General features: G+C 41.3%; 1 protein-coding gene across 1 annotated transcript in view; it reads right to left on the bottom strand.

The window, feature by feature from the left end:
• Positions 1–16052, bottom strand: part of gfra2a (GDNF family receptor alpha 2a) — a 51589-nt gene extending 35537 nt beyond the window's left edge. Inside the window, exons 1-2 of the mRNA XM_027022008.3 lie at positions 15370–16052; positions 13093–13398 (exon numbers count right to left, since the gene is read on the bottom strand). Coding sequence (XP_026877809.2) covers positions 13093–13398; positions 15370–15406 — 343 coding nt within the window. The 5' untranslated portion in view covers positions 15407–16052. The remainder of the gene's footprint in view (positions 1–13092; positions 13399–15369) is intronic.
• Between the last annotated feature and the right edge of the window lie 468 nt (positions 16053–16520).

Raw genomic sequence — 16520 nt, 5'->3', positions numbered from 1 at the left:
CAAACTTGAAACTTGAAACTTGAAGTTAATGACTATGGTTAGCATAGTGACTGGTTAATGATTGTGCTTATATTAATGATTGTGACACCAGAAAGCCACACGGAAGCCACATGTACAGAATGGAAATTTCATTCATATCATCCTGTGCACATCTGAGCTTATCTGGTCCAACACAGAACAGGTTTTCCATTATGTTTATATCTACATTCCCATCACCTTCATCCAAATCCTCATTCTGTCCTTTTAGTAATGAACGTGCACTTTTTATGCCTTTAGCAGTAAATGGGATTTTTTCTCACCTTTGATATGGAAAATGTGCTTCTGTTCACACTTTTGCAATAACCTTTATAATTATCATCAATACTGTTTAAACTGGGGTTCTTCCAGTCATGTCCTGAAATGTGGTTTGTAAACTAATTTAATACAGAAAATAGATGCACAATTAATTTAATTTAATCATACTGCATGATTAATACAGTGACATTTCTAGTTCTGATAAAGGACAGCAGACAATATCAGTGAATAAGTGCTGAAGCACAAACAATACACACTACCTTCTATCACACCCATTATCACACACCATTAACACACACCCACTATCACACACCCATTATCACACACCCACTATCACACACCTATTACACACACCATTATCCTCCTGCACACACCCTACCTGCACCCACTTGTCAGAGGTCTATGCAGTATCTTGTAAGACAGTGTTACGACCCTGGGTGATCTGGGGTTGTCTGATGTCTGTTTTGTGTGTGTGCATGTATGTGTGCTTGTTGTGTCTGTTACAGGCTGTGACTCCTCCCTTCCAGATGTGGCCCCGCCCCTTCTCCCACACTTGCCTCTCTTGATTGTCACGTTGTTTCCGGATTGGCTGCCTCACTACTGCGCTCCTGTTCCGGGTATAATAAGGACCCGGCCAGACAGAGAGACTCATCTCCACTTTTGCTGAGGCTTGTTCTGACTGCAGGGCTTTGACTGCTCTGATATGGTTGCTGTTGTATGTCTGCGTTTTCATTGTTTAATCATTTATGACCCATTGATTGCCCCATTTAGATTTGTCTGCTGTTGTAAATACCACTGTATAATGTATAGCATTTTTATATAGTTCTTACATAATTGGATAGTAGGGAACTTGATGCCATTTCTGTTTCATTCCAGTTTTCCTGCTTATTCGTTAGGAAGATTTTTGTACTTTTTTAAATTTGTTTTTGCACGTAGGTAAGTTATTTGTTCTAATTTTGTTTCAGTGTCTTTATTATTTTGGCCTTGCCAGTTCCTGAGGTACACCCCCTTCTATGTTCTAATCACTAATACAAATTATATTCATTCACATCAGGAGCCGTAACAACAGCATAATGTTTATGATTGGTCACACTGTCCTAAGCAGAGTTCCTTGGCTATGAGCAGTGATATCAAATCCTTCAAAGTGACATACTGACCCAAAAACAATACTGTTGAGAAGGTAAAGGAGTTATCTCTACTCTAGAAGGTAAAGGAGTTATCTCTACTGTTTGGGTTGCTGAAGTGGCCTTACTTGGTCAGCAAATGCAGCAAAAAGAGGACCCTAACCTTAACACTAAGCATAAACCCTAACCCCTAACACTAACACTAACCCTAAACCCTAACCTCTAACCAGAAACACAAACCCTAAACCCTAACCCCTAACCTGAAACACTAACCCTAACCATAACACAAACCCTAAACCTTAACCCCTAACCAGAAACACTAGCCCCTAACCAGAAACACTAACCCTAAACCCTAACCCTAACACTAACCCCATACCTATATACTAGCATAACCCAAACCCTAACCCTAACACTAACCCTGACCCCTAACACTAACCCCAAACCCTAACCAAAAACCCTAACCCTAACCAGAAACACTATCCATAACACTAACCCTAAACCCTAACCCCTAAACAGAAAGCCTAACCCCTAAACAGAAACACTAACTATAAACCCTAACACTAACCCCTAACCAGAAACACTAATTCCTAACCAGAAACACTAACCCTGACCCCAAACACTAACCCCAAACCCTAACCAAAAACCCTAACCAGAAACACTATCCCTAACACTAACCCTAAACCCTAAATAGAAACATTAACCCTAAACCCTGACCCCAACACTAACCCTAAACCCTAACCAGAAACCCTAACCCTAACACTAACCCTAACCCTAAACCTATACCCTAACCATAACACTAACCCTAATCCTAACCTTGACCTGAGCAATGGAGCCTTGTACTGAGCAGTGTGGGAGGTGTTTCTTAGTGTAGGAGTGTATTCAACAGTATGGGTGTGTGTTCAACAGTGTGGATGTGTGTTCAGCAGTGTGAGTGTGTGTTCAGCTGTTTGGGGGCGCGTTCAGCAGTGTTGGTGTGTGTTCAACAGCGCGGATGTATGTTCAGCTGTGTGGGGGTGTGTTCAACAGTGTGGGGGCATGTTCAGCAGTGTGGGTGTGTGTTCAGCAGTGTGGGGGTGTATTCAGCAGTGTGGGTGTGTGTTCAGCTGTTTGGGGGCGTGTTCAACAGTGTGAGTGTGTGTTCAACAGCGTGGATGTATGTTCAGGTGTGTGGGGGTGTGTTTAACAGTGTGGGGGTGTGTTTAACAGTGTGGGGGCGAGTTCAGCAGTGTGGGTGTGTGTTCAGCAATGTGTGGGCGTGTTCAACGGTGTGGGTGTGTGTTCAACAGTGTGGGTGCGTGTTCAGGACTATGGGGGCATATTCAGCAGTGTGGGGGTGTGTTCAGCAGTGTGGGGCCACGTTCTGAAGTGGCATGTTTTCATACATTAAATTTGGCTTTCAGTGATGAAAACACTGGTCCTATATCATGCAGTATGACAGCACTTTTGATGTATGATTATTAATTGCATAGAGTGTAGGTATTATCACTCTATGCAATTAATAATTAATAACTCTACCTCTCTTCCTCACTCCCACTCATCCCTTCAATGTTTTCTGTCCTTCACTTCCAACCATCTAAGTGGGCAGTGTACTGCTGGTCATTTGGAGTGATAGCCTATTATCCGACACTGCAAGAAACCACAGGTGCTCTTTCTCATCTCTGTCTGTCTGATTCACAGATGTTTGTGTCAATTAATTTCTCCCTTAACTTTCTTTCCACATGTGTATGTACATGTGTGTGTGTGCACATGCATGTGTGTATGTGTGTGTGTGTGTGTATATGTGTGATTGTGTGACACATAATATGTATACACACACACTGAGGGAATTTTTACCACATTTTTACACATCACGTTAATGATATCTTATAATTATATTATGATAATCTCTTTTGAAGTGCTGCATTCAAACGTATTTTAAGAACATGCAGGAAACATTGTGCTATAAGAGAAAACTGAACAGTTTTTACATGAGCCTCACAATGTACAACTTAATCATTCACACCCCTCTGTCAGAGCCGTAGGTTCTGCCCCCTGCAGTATGGGAGGACTGTGCCATTATATGCAAATGCAGAAGATTTAATACACATCAGGATGGGCAAGACTACCTCACAAATATGCTGATTTCAGAAGGTGTAATGCCGATCACTGTACACTGTAAACACACTGCCTAACCCTACTCTGGCTTTCAGAAGCCCCTGAAGACTTTCCTCAGTACGTCATTGGTTTGACTTTCATTAACATTTCTGCTTGCATTTGTAAACTTAAATGCACCACTTAAATCATTCAAAAAGCAGTCATTTCAAAATACCCAGAATGCTGGTTTTCTGTAATCCTGAGGAAATTTTCTGTAACAAAATTGAGAAAATCCATCTCTGTTTAGCATGAACATGGCCTTGTTGTGATTAATCCATAAAGCACATAAATGTTCCAGCTCACTGCACCAGCTTGGCTAAGAAGTCAATCTGTTTAGCTACTGCTATATGCTTCAGATACCAGCCCAGCGAGGGACCAACCATCATGTTTTATTCTGAATAATGAAGATTTGGTTTGTTGGATTGAATGGAGTTGGTTTTAATTTGATTTAGTTGAGCTTCATGATGGTTGAGTCAAATCCACTCATTCAGGAGCTAAAGCATTTTCAGACTTTGATTACTTTAAATGGGAAGTGTTAGAAGCTCCATCCACCTGCACTGTGCATTAGTGACCCCTAACCCTTAACCCCACACCCCTAACCCCTCACTCCTAACCCCAACCTCTCACCCCAAACCCTAAACCTAAACATAAGTCTAGTTCCAACAGCGTGTCTGACAGGCTGGGCATTGACTGTATATAGTCTAATCTGTCACTGATAGAGCTACATGTGAAGATGTGAAAGATATTAGTGTTAGTGTCTGATCCTGCTAGTGTGTCTCGGAGGTTAGTCATTCACATGTGGTTGTCTCCCAAAAATGGGACAGGTCTTGATTGTAAAATCCCCCAAAAGGGTGGACTGGTTACATTTTGCGGCACAGTGGTACATCACATCATCATGGATACATCTCAGCAACATCAGTATCACATCACAATGGATACCTTCATTTCAGCAACATCAATATCACATCAACATGGAAACATTCATCCCAGCAACATCAACATCACCGTGCATACCTTCATCTCAGCAACATTACACTGGGGTGGCACTCTCACATGTAGCGTCTCACAAGATCACGTCACTCTTAAGATCACATCAATCTTAAGATCACATCACTCTTCATATTCATTAAATATATAGCAAGCAGTTACAAACCAGACCCATTAAAAACATACTGTATATTTACACACGCACACAGACACATACACACACACACACACACACACACACACACACACACAAAGCACAGCTGCATGTGAAGTTCAATGCAGCTGGGTTTGACTCCAGCAGCCCCTAAAGCTGTGACCACCAATACACCAGTGGGCACAGAAGTGACCTAATAAGTCCCAGCCACCATGCAAGCAGCTCCAGATCACAGAGACTGGAACACATGTACTAGATGATAGAGGACTGGCACACAGGCTCAAGATGACAGAGACTGGCACAAATGTACTAGACGACAGAGACTGGCACACAGGCTCCAGATTACAGAGACTGGCACAAATGTACCAGATCACACAGGTTCCAGATCACAGAGACTGGCACACAGGCTCCAGATGACAGACAGCAGCAGCAAGCTGATAAGTCTTGATGAAGTCAATAACAGTCAAAGGGAAAATGTCCACAGCTTCTTGCATTGTAAAGGTGTGTGTATGTGTGTGTGTGTGTGTGTGTGTGTGTGTGTGTGTGTGTGTGTGTGTGTGTGTGTGTAAGCAAGTAAAACAGGCAGGTAGTAGAGTTTGAAATTAGTGGGTTCAGCATTCAATAGTTGTAAGTTTGTGTCAATGATAAAGACATTGCTGAGGTCCTTGGGGGTGAGGGAATGAGTGCTGCTGTGATTAGAGCTCACTCTGAGCTGAAGAGTGCTGGCACCTTTGTGCATTTATTAGACAAGTACAAATCCATTCATCTCTGCTTAGCTGCCTCCAACGAGATGCCCTGTGGGAAATCAACATGATAATGAGGAGCAAACCAGAATGAAACACATGGGAAAGAGTAAAAACACATTTATATTTCCAGTGCAGCCAAAGCACAAGCAGTCCCACTGTTTTTCTGCAGAGCAGAGAGTCCATAATCATGCCATTGCTTCTGTTCTGAGCTAAAGGGGTTTTTGTTCTTTTAAAAGCACATTGATCACACTGGGTGTCTCTCATACACCAGCTTCAATGCTGTCTTTCTATTAATTGATATACTGTAAAGTTCAGTTACAGTGATAATTTATATATTGTAAAGTACAGTGCAGTGATGATTGATATACTGTAAAGTGCAGTGTATTGATAACTGATATACAGTAAAGTGCAGTGAAAATTGATATACTGTAACATGCAGTGCAGTGATAATTGATATACTGTAAAATGCAGTGCAGTGAGCAACTTTTATTGAGCAGGAAAAGAGTGAGCGTTATATAAAATTTGCTTGACTGTTGTCGTTGCTAACCATGTGCACTAGCCTAGGTATCAGACTGCTGCGGTGGCCCTTATCTTCAGTCTTGATCCAACCCATTCTCCCAGGGTGGATAATTTCTCTGATTAAATTAAAGATCGTCACTGGAAATCAGACATACGTAACACAAAAACAGATCCTAAGAGAATGCCATAAACTCTGGGTTGAACTGCAATTATATTCACAAAGGCTAGCTAGTTATGGGTGATGTAGTGTTGAATGAAATGAAGCAGGGTGCATGAGCAGAGACCAGCAACCTTTACTCAGGGTACCTCTGGACCAAGTACGAGGACTCAAGGAGGCAAAACCGGATAACATCATAAAAGAACAGAACTGCACATAAAACAACGAACAGGAAGAAACACAGAGATAATGACACAAACTCGGAAACCACAACAAAGACAAAGAGCCATAAGGAGACATCTGCAATGACCAACAAAACGGTCAGGTGGACATGGTATAAATACGGCAAAAAAAAATCAAGGGTAACAAAGAAAGAAAGAAAGAAACAAAAACACATGGTCATATAGAATACTGCCATAATTACAGTACAACAATTATAACACAGGGAAACAAAATGTCTGAGAGGGAATCCATGTACAGACACCCATTTTTTCTATCACTTCCTTTTAAAATTCATTATATTTCATCTATTGGCATCTATATTTCAAAATGCATAAGTGAATAAGCAGTATTTTAGTGCCTAAATTATATTTCAGCTCAAAACAAGCTGTGCTGAAGTGACTTATGCTTGTATATGCACTTCCTGTCCATAACATCGCACTATCAGTTTTACAGGTTCAACCAAGACAAGACAAAACTACCAAACCAGAGCCACCTTCACATCAGAACTATCTCTGAGTTTGACAACAGAGACAATTTTATGTCGTCAATGTTTATGGAAATTTCTGCTTACCGTTCCTTTAATTAAATGTAATTAATGACACAAGTGCACAGAGTTTGGTTTTAATTTACAGGTTCATCAGTAACTTCCACCCAGGCGTTTTCCAGTGAGATATAAATGGAACTGAAAACTTTCTTCATTGTTTGGTTTTTCCTCGGCCAGCAAAATGAGGCAAATAGAAGATTTGTGAGGAGGCTGAGCAGAGCAGTTCATCAGTCTGTGTGTGGCTGACCTGTTTGAGTTCATTTAATTGTTCTGGGCTGCTGGTCTGCGTTGACCCGAGGGAACAGGTGCTGTTCGTTAGCCACAATGCACTGTTGGGCTTTTTAATCAGGATGGAGCACCTGAGGAGCACAATCCTCAGTCTAAGCTCATTCATCACTTGAGCGGCTACTGCCCTGCATCCGTCAGCCAGTCACACCTCCAAAACAAACGACAAACAAGCCTTTAAGTGCACTGCTCAGCTGGAGATCTTACAGTGAAAAAAGGCAGGATATTTTTAAATATACACTATAAATATAACATTAGTGTTTTTGTATGCCTACAACGTACTGAATATAAGAGAGCATAATAATAGATTTGTATTTATAAATGCCTTTCAAGTTCCAAGAGGCATTTTTCAAGATTCAAGGTCACTATGCAAAACTACTAAAGATGATCTTTATAGGTCTGTTACTTCCCGTATGCAATAACATGCAATATTCAGAAGATCAAAATTACATGCTGCAGAATAAAGAAATTATACCTTGTGTGGTTATTATTCATAAGTAATCTTCTCTCTTATGGGATCATTGCCATACAAGAGAGGATCTGCTGGAGGCTAACAGCTTATCTTCATAATTAAGATACCATTCGACTTCCCCTTTGTACTTTAGCCTTTGTTATTTGTGTGTGTGTGTGTGTGTGTGTGTGTGTGTTTTTTGTCATGATCAGTTGCAACTACAATCACATAGATATAGTAACAGTTCTGTAGTCACAACTGTATGGTCACAGTGCTACAGTAACAGTTCTATAGTCACAGCCGTATGGACACAGTGCTACAGTAACAGTTCTATAGTCACAGCTGTATGGACACAGTGCTATAGTAACAGTGCTGTAGTCACAGCCGTATGGACACAGTGCTACAGTAACAGTCCTGTAGTCACAGCCATATGGACACAGTGCTACAGTAACAGTTCTATAGTCACAGCCGTATGGACACAGTGCTACAGTAACAGTTCTATAGTCACAGCCGTATGGACACAGTGCTACAGTAACAGTTCTATAGTCACAGCCGTATGGACACAGTGCTACAGTAACAGTCCTGTAGTCACAGCCATATGGACACAGTGCTACAGTGAGAGTTCTGTGTTCACAGTGCTGAGTTTCTCCGTCTCTTTCTCATGGCTTTGCGATGATTGGTGTGTCACCTCTGAGGTCTGAAGTGTGATCAGTCAATTTGAGTTTGAAAGAAAGAAGGAAAAAGTGGAATTCCCCTCTGTCTGTCATAATGCATATATATATATATATATATATATATATATATATATATAGCTGGTTACACCTCAATAGACACAATAGACAACTACCATACCACAGTGATGTCTGAGGAGGAATGGATGATGGATGATGATAACTGAGCCTTATGTGCCAGTTATCTAAGTGGCTGTCTTAAATGTACATGCAGCACATCTAGAGTGGATCCCTTTTTAAGGATCCTCCACTAATCTACAGATGAGACCAAAACCTCAAAGATAAGCTCGTCAACAGTGAGATCAATGACCATTCAGATGATAACTGTGGTACTGTAGCCTGCAACCACTCCAGATGTGCTTCATGTCAGTTTATTAACACAGCCACTAAAATAACTGACACATAAGGATCAGTTATCATTATGCATTCCTCCTCATAGATCACTGTGGAAGCTTGTCTACTGTGTTACTTATAAGAGATGTAATCAGCTTTACACTGAAGAAACCAAGAGAAGACCTGCTGATCAGTATCTTGAACACCTTCACACCATCAGAATTATGGATTTGCCATTTCCAGTGGCAAGGCATTTTAATACTAATGGACACTGCATTCATGACATATCTGCTCGTTGTTGCTATGGCAGCAATGAAATGATGAAACTCAAAGAAAAAAAGCTGATCTACACTCTTGGAACTTTACAACCACATGGAATGAATGTTATGATTTACACATCTTTTTCATATATAAACTGGCTCTTCCTACTGAGTTTGTGAAGGCACACAGAGCTCCAGAGTAACACACTCATTGCAGCTCAACTCCATCTTACCATCTCAGTAGCCAACGCCAGATTTAAACCAATACTTATTTTTTACATCATATATAGTGCTCAATGCCTAGTTTTAAACAAAACCTGATGGACAATGCATGTTTTGACTCAAACTTAGCAGGCAACATCGATTTTAGAGCATAGATCTAGTATAGAAAGAAGCAAGTGTGTTTTTAAACTACACCCTGTGATCCAACTGCTTTTGTGCTACACCTGGTCGCTCATCCATCTTGTGCTCTGGCCTCCCTGCATCTGCACTTACAGTAATGGAAATCATTAAACGAGGATTCACAAGGCAATACAAACACTGCTCCAGTCATCATATTTCTTCTGTACACACACAGGCACACACACACACACACACTGGAAACATATTCCCTGTGTGTGTGAGTGCGTGCATGTGTGTGCGTGTGTCTGCCCACCTGCCTAGCAGTTCTCAAAGCCTTTTTAGATGCTGTTTAGATCTCTGTAGCTGGCAGTGAATCCTGGCTGGTGATTTAGAGGTTGTGTTGGGCAGGTAAGTAACTTCTCCTGTTGCCTCCCTGTGGCGCGTGTGTCCTGTATGAGAGCAGATGAGTGTGATAACACACTCTGACTGCCACCATTGGTGATGGAGATAATAGCAAGATGGAGGTGAAAGACACAGTCTTCTGGGCATCAGTGCTATTGTAAAATATTGTGTCAGGGAGGGGCCGTGTCAAGACATCAAGAGAGAGAAGCATGAGAACGTGCTCAACAGCAGAAGTGTCTGTGCTCTTGGTTTTGTTCAGGAGCAGAACAGATGCACATCAGGAATCCTTTGAGCTGACCTTCCCATCTCCTCTCCTCATTACAGGACTGTACGGGGCTCTCAGGAGCCTCTGTCATTCATGACAGACTCTGCCATCTCACATGTGAGCAAATCCTACAATGAAAATGCATCACTTCACTCCCAAACAGGAGCAAGAAGAATGTCTGGAACTGAACCCACAGACTAATGTGTTATCAGACAGAGTTGGGGTTAGGATTAACCCACAGACTGACCCACAAAACATGACAGACAGCCTTTCTGAAGATGAAGTCAGGACATGTGTTCCTGTGTGTCCCGTTTCTGAAGCTGAAATCAGGACACATGTTCCTGTGTCACCCCTTTCATCCACTGGACCCTCATCCCTCCAGTTCTTCCAGTTATCATCAGCACCTTCTACAGTGTGTGAGGAGATGAGGTGTAAAAATATCTATGATCTTTCTTCTTTCTTCTGTCCTCTGTCTCTAAATCTTTGAGCATGTCAGGTGTCAGTTGGAGGTGTCAAAGACATATTTCCTGCTGTTAAGTAAATTGTGGTACAATATATAACAATTAATGTATAACAATTAATGAATTAGGCCTGTTCTTGCATCAAAGTACCAGTGTCTCCCAGAGCATGGCTAAAACAAAGGACAGTGTGTATGTGAGTGTGTGTTTCTACCCAAGAATTCCCATCAAGCTTGCTTTGGGAAGAGCTACTGTGCAGACAGTTATATTTCTGGGGCTCTGCGGCATTTCAGTGATGTAAAGACTTGGGGTAAACAACTCAGTGATACAAATACAATGGGAGAAAGACTGTGTGGAAAACCACATGCTTTATATATGAACAATATGAGTATTTAATTAAACGTACTGTATAAAACACATTATATAAATGATCCAGCTCAAAGATAATAAATGCTGTCTGAATAAGGTTAACCCAAACCCTACATAGTGCTCAAACTCCCAGAACTCAAAATCCCAATACTCAAACCCCCAGAACTCAAAGCCCTAGCACTTCAACCCCCAGAACTCAAAATCCTAGAATCAAAACCCTAGAACTCAACCCCAAATAACTCAAAATTACCTCTAATAAAGAATCCACATTAGGCCACATGTAGAGATCTCAATAAGATCACAGGAGAAACACTGGGGAAAGGAATTATTTTGTGTCAAGGTCCAAGTCTGTTAAGATGTGAATTCATAGCATGAATTTATTGGGAGTGAAATGCATGTTTTGCCCTGTATTTCATATTATGGAGCTGATGAAGCTAACTGTACTCACCACCCTTATACTCACTGTACACAGATCTCCATGATCTGAAACATTACTAAAACATGACTGCTTGGATAAAAACAAGAACTGGTGTCTTTAAGTAGATGATAAGTGTCAAGGTTGCAACAACTGCAAAGAATAAATACTATATAATAACTGCTAAATATTATAACAATATGAGCCTTACCTGAAGAAAACATTTAGCAAATGTTCTAAGCACTTTAATTTAATTCTAATTTAATTTTACATCGAGTTCTGTTCAAGCACGCTCATCTGTTCCTGATTATTATCTGATTATTATCTATACAAATGTACATTTATTGTGTGCATTAATCATCAGCCCTTTTCCCAAAGAGACAGACGTGGGTCTGGCGTCTCTCCTCCCTGTGTAACACGCCAAACCTGCTTATTCTTTGTTTACACACAAAGCCAAAGTCACATGTAAAGTCAACTGTAACTGATATACACTTGTATTTGAGTATATAAACCCTGGAAAAAATCATTTAAAAAGTGCAAAAATATGAAAGGTTTTTGAAACTGCTACTAAAGGGGTAAATGAAAGACGCATCATGAAGATGGGTCAGTCAGTATTCATCAGTGTCACGTGACAGGGATTAATGTTAAATGTTAGTCTGTCTACTTAAACTCCTGTCAGTGTATGATCCCCGTTGGTCACTGTCGCCCTGTAATGTTGAAACATCTGTGTAGCTGTTATGCCTGTATGTATCATCTTTTGTTGTATGTTAGTTATCTTTGTTACATGTTAAGTGTAGAGTCGTGTTATTCGTAAATGTTACATGTGAGTGCCACCGTTAATGTCTGCATTGTGTGTTAATATCATTGTCACCGTCGAGGGAGTGCGCGTTCTGTACCATGCCCTGCGGCATTCAGTCCAGCGTTACAATCAGTCAGTATGGGTCAGTCATTATAAGTCAGTCAGTATTCATCAGTCAGTATGGGACAGTCTTTATGGATCAGTCAGCATGGGTCAGTCTTCATGGGTTATTATGGGTTCTACACAGTACAGTATTTGTTAAATTCAGACACATGCTCTACCCCACAGAGTATATGGACTCACAGAAATGAACCAATGGTACTGTTTACAAACTGAAAAATGTCAACATTTAATAACTGTGTTGTCTTAATTCATTCTTGTCTGTTTCATTATATGTTAAAGTAATAATATAAACAGAGTAAAAAGAAATATAGGGCCTGACTCAATTAACATAATTTATTTTGTGAGCCTCTGCTACAGAGATGGATCTAATTTTATATGTGAAATAAAATCAGAGTCCTTATTGATAAGGACCAGACTAGAACTAAAAATAGGGTTATTCCTCCTGGAGCCTCTGAACCCATCACTCAGCAGCAGCTAATGTGACCTTCCACAGCACTGCTGCTGTGAGCTGGGGCCAGGACTCCCACGAGCTTCTCTGGGTCAGGATCAGGGTGCCTGTCTGCCTGCTCTCCAGTAATGACAGAAAGTAAAACCTGATCCCAGATCAGCATTTTCACAAGGCAGATGCCACCCATCATCCCATGACCCTTCTGTGAAGGGAGGCCTACACATTTCCCTGTAGCTGCAGTGTAATATTTTAAGGTAGGATGGAACTGCTGCCATGCTTTACATTGAAAGGGTTGATGTGGCCTGTAGTTTGTTTTTGCTGTGATTCAATACAATACCGGGCCAGAACACAAAAGCCAAAAACATTACACCTAACAGTAATAAATAACGAGGTAAACACAACCTGACCACAGCTAACTTCTACCTTCACTCAGGCTCATGTGGATAGAGTTAATCCTAATCCTAATCCTATCTTCACTCAGGCTCATGTGGATAGGGTTAATCCTAATCCTAATCCTAATCCTAATCCTACCTTCACTCAGGCTCATGTGGATGCTCCAGAAGCTCTGCAGGCATTGCAGCTCCTTCTTCATGCCCCTCTTGCAGCGACATTCATACAGGGGGCTGTCCTGGAGCACCTCCAGGGCCGCCTGGCACTCCTTATTGGCCAGCATGGTGTTCCAGTCCTTGCCCACCAGACACTGCCGCATGATACGGAAGCGAGAGCTGCACTGGGGACTCTGGTTGCACACCTCACCGGCCCTCACACAGTCCACCCACTCCTGGGCTCCAGAGACCGACAGAGCTGAAGAGCTGGACTTTGTGACTACTAGTTCATCTACACAGTCATGGAGAGGAGAGGAGAGGAGAGGAGAGGAGAAACAAAGACGTGAGAATAGGGACAAAGGATGAAAAAGAACTTAATATTACTTATATATTTATATATACACAACATGTAAATTTATCTACTACATGTGGGGAAAACATTAAGGATTGAGTGATTGTCCATTAACTCAGCCAGTCACGATTACTGGACATTATGTTTGATAGCACTGGAAAGATTGTATCAATCAATTTAGCTCAACTTCTGAAGCAATTTTGAATCACTTTATCAAATCATCAATTATCATAATATGCTGTTATAATGTTCTATGCTGGTAAGAGCACTCAAAATGATGTCGGAACTCTGACTCTCTGGTCAAGTACCTCACCCATGAGAAATCTATTTGAGCAATTAAAAAGAGTTCATATCTTCACAGTCACTCAGGCATCTAAGCAGCACCATTAGGAGACATTAGCCAAAAACCTTCCTTGTGGAGTTTGTTAATTGGAAGTAATTATTATGACAGTTTGGAAGAGGGTCCAGCAAACCCCAAATGTCCAGAAGCTCAGACTGTAAAATCCATCACTCCAGGAAGAATCATAACCCATAGACATTCTGCTTTACATCTATAAGTACATACTGTTAGAGGTTTAGACACTATATAAGTGTATTAGTATGTAGGCTAATGTACTGAACTTTGTACATAGCACATTACTATACAGTGTTCAAGCTCTTATCTTCTCTATAAGGGTTCATCCTTTACACGAAGATGACAACAGTGTTTATATGACTTTGACTTGCTGATATTGTAAGAGCTGCACTAAGTCTTTTGAGACACAAGCTGCCAAGAGGAGGCTGGAGCCTGTGTATCCTACTCTGGGTTATTAAGGAAGCCACCATGAAGGTAACAGTAGGTACTAGTGACTCAATAAAGCACTACTGACACCTACAGGTGAACATAATACTTAACAGTAATAGTAATCAGAGTAATAATCTTACTTTTGAATTAGCAAGTTTTACAAAATATGACAAGAAATAGTTGGAAGAGAAGTATGGAAGAGCTGAAGTGGCTTGCTCTTACACACACACACACACACACACACACACACACACACACACACACACCACTTTGTGTACATGTGTATGTACATGTGACTGTATGTGAGTAGGTGGATGGATGAGTGAGTGCATGTGTATGTGTTCAGAGAGAGAGAGAGAGAGAGAGAGAGAGAGAGAGAGAGAGAGAGATATCAAAAATAGGCTGAAGGTCTGGTTTATTAACCTTGATCCAAGAGTAGCAGTATTATTACCAGAACAGGTTTAATCAATGGCGACACTTGAAACATGCGTTCAGACACGAACATCGCATGACTCTTCAGCCTCGTCTGGACATCGAGCACTAAACGCCCCGAAGCAGCAAAAAGCCTTGTCGATGAAAGTGTGGTCGTGCGCGCTGTTCTGCGGTATTTTCACAAATATAAGGGTGACCTTGGTCATTCTCACCTTTAGATGACCACACACACTCCGCTAAAAAGGCACGTGCCTCTACATTAGACGTCTTCAAGAAGAGAGAAAGGAATTAACTGTATCAGTTCTCACGGAATTTCAGTGTTTTCTGGGTGTAGACAGTCAGTTGAACTTTTTAAAAACACGGTTTAAATTTAAACACAAATTACTACTACAGAAGGAATGCACGTTGAAGAATATCATCTTTAGCAACATATCAAACGTCCTAAATGAATGGGTTGTATAATGTAATGCCGACGGAGCCCACGTTTGGCTAGAGATGCGTCATTGTTTCGAAAATGAACGGAGAAAAACGCTTATGATTAATCCGCCTCTGTTTCATGAAGGTCTACATGAGATGAACTAATGTCTCTAGAAGAGCTGAGTGGGGGGAAAGGCATTGCATATACGTCTACATGTGATATTGGGCTACATTAAAGTTCTTGGAGGTTTGTATGAATCTAGGAAAAGTTAACTCACCTAGAAGGAGCAGAAAACTGTATATCCAGATGTACATGTTGATATTTCTTATGCGAAATCCAAACCTAAAATGATTACGCTGTTATTTTCCTCCAAACAGACCTCCTGGAGTGCCGAGACAGTTTAAATGTCTGTAATTAAAAATCCAAAAATGGGTTCAGAATCTGCGAGGCTATAACCGCCCATTCCACCATCTAAATAATCCGGTTTCTTTAAGGCTAGCGGAAAAGTTCTCTTTTCCGTTCGGGAGGGGATTAAATCCCAGGATTGTGTCGAGCTATTAGTCGACGGTGCAGGGCAGAAACATCTTTCCGAATGCTGAATAATTACTGAAATAGGCACGCCACTTAAATGACACGTTGAGGTGTGACTGGTTCGGGGCTCCTAAGTGCACGCACAGCGTTATTCCAACATCCGGAGAATTCCGTTGTAAATTCCTCAGCACGGGAACCCGAACAGCAACAAACTTCAGATGGCGGGAGCGCGTGCGGGCAAGCCGTGGAATACACTACTCGAAGCGCGCTCTCGCGGAAACGTTACGCCTATGAGAAATTGCCAAGACATCGGGCATGGTAAACTACTGTGCACTCAGTTATGTGCAATTATGTAAAATATCACCAATTAAAGTAGGCGCACCGAGGAATAAAGTTCACAGCAAGGATCTCACACATAATGATGCACGATCGGGGGATGAATGAGGTATCATGCACGTGTACCCACAACTACTGAGCGAGCGCCGTGCTCTGCAGATTTAAGATGAGGACGTCAGAGATACGATGACGAGTGTCTTTCTCAGCGCGTGTATTCAGTGGTAATAAGCCATACGAGGTCAGCGTTCACTCTCCGATGTATTTAGGAGTATCTGAAGAGATGAATCTATCTGGCTTTAAAAAAGAGACCCTACCCAGTGTGAAGCGAGAGTGCACCACCCAGCAAGATCTGTTTGTCTTTTAAAATATTAAATATATTTAAGAAATGAGAATGCAATTATCATGTTTTGCATAAAATGCTCAAGACATACCAGTTTAACGTCCTTACTCTTTGATAAGCCAGTCACGTTTAAGTGATGTCCTAGGATATGGGTTTTAACGTTAACGAGGACTGACCCCTGCGCCGTTTTGCATCTGCGGATGTTGGAGCATTAACACCTC

Source organism: Electrophorus electricus, chromosome 20 (assembly GCF_041902795.1).
Source record: "Electrophorus electricus isolate QZ-2024a chromosome 20, ASM4190279v1, whole genome shotgun sequence".
Lineage (NCBI taxonomy): Eukaryota > Metazoa > Chordata > Actinopteri > Gymnotiformes > Gymnotidae > Electrophorus > Electrophorus electricus.
This window is presented reverse-complemented; position numbering and strand designations above follow the sequence as displayed.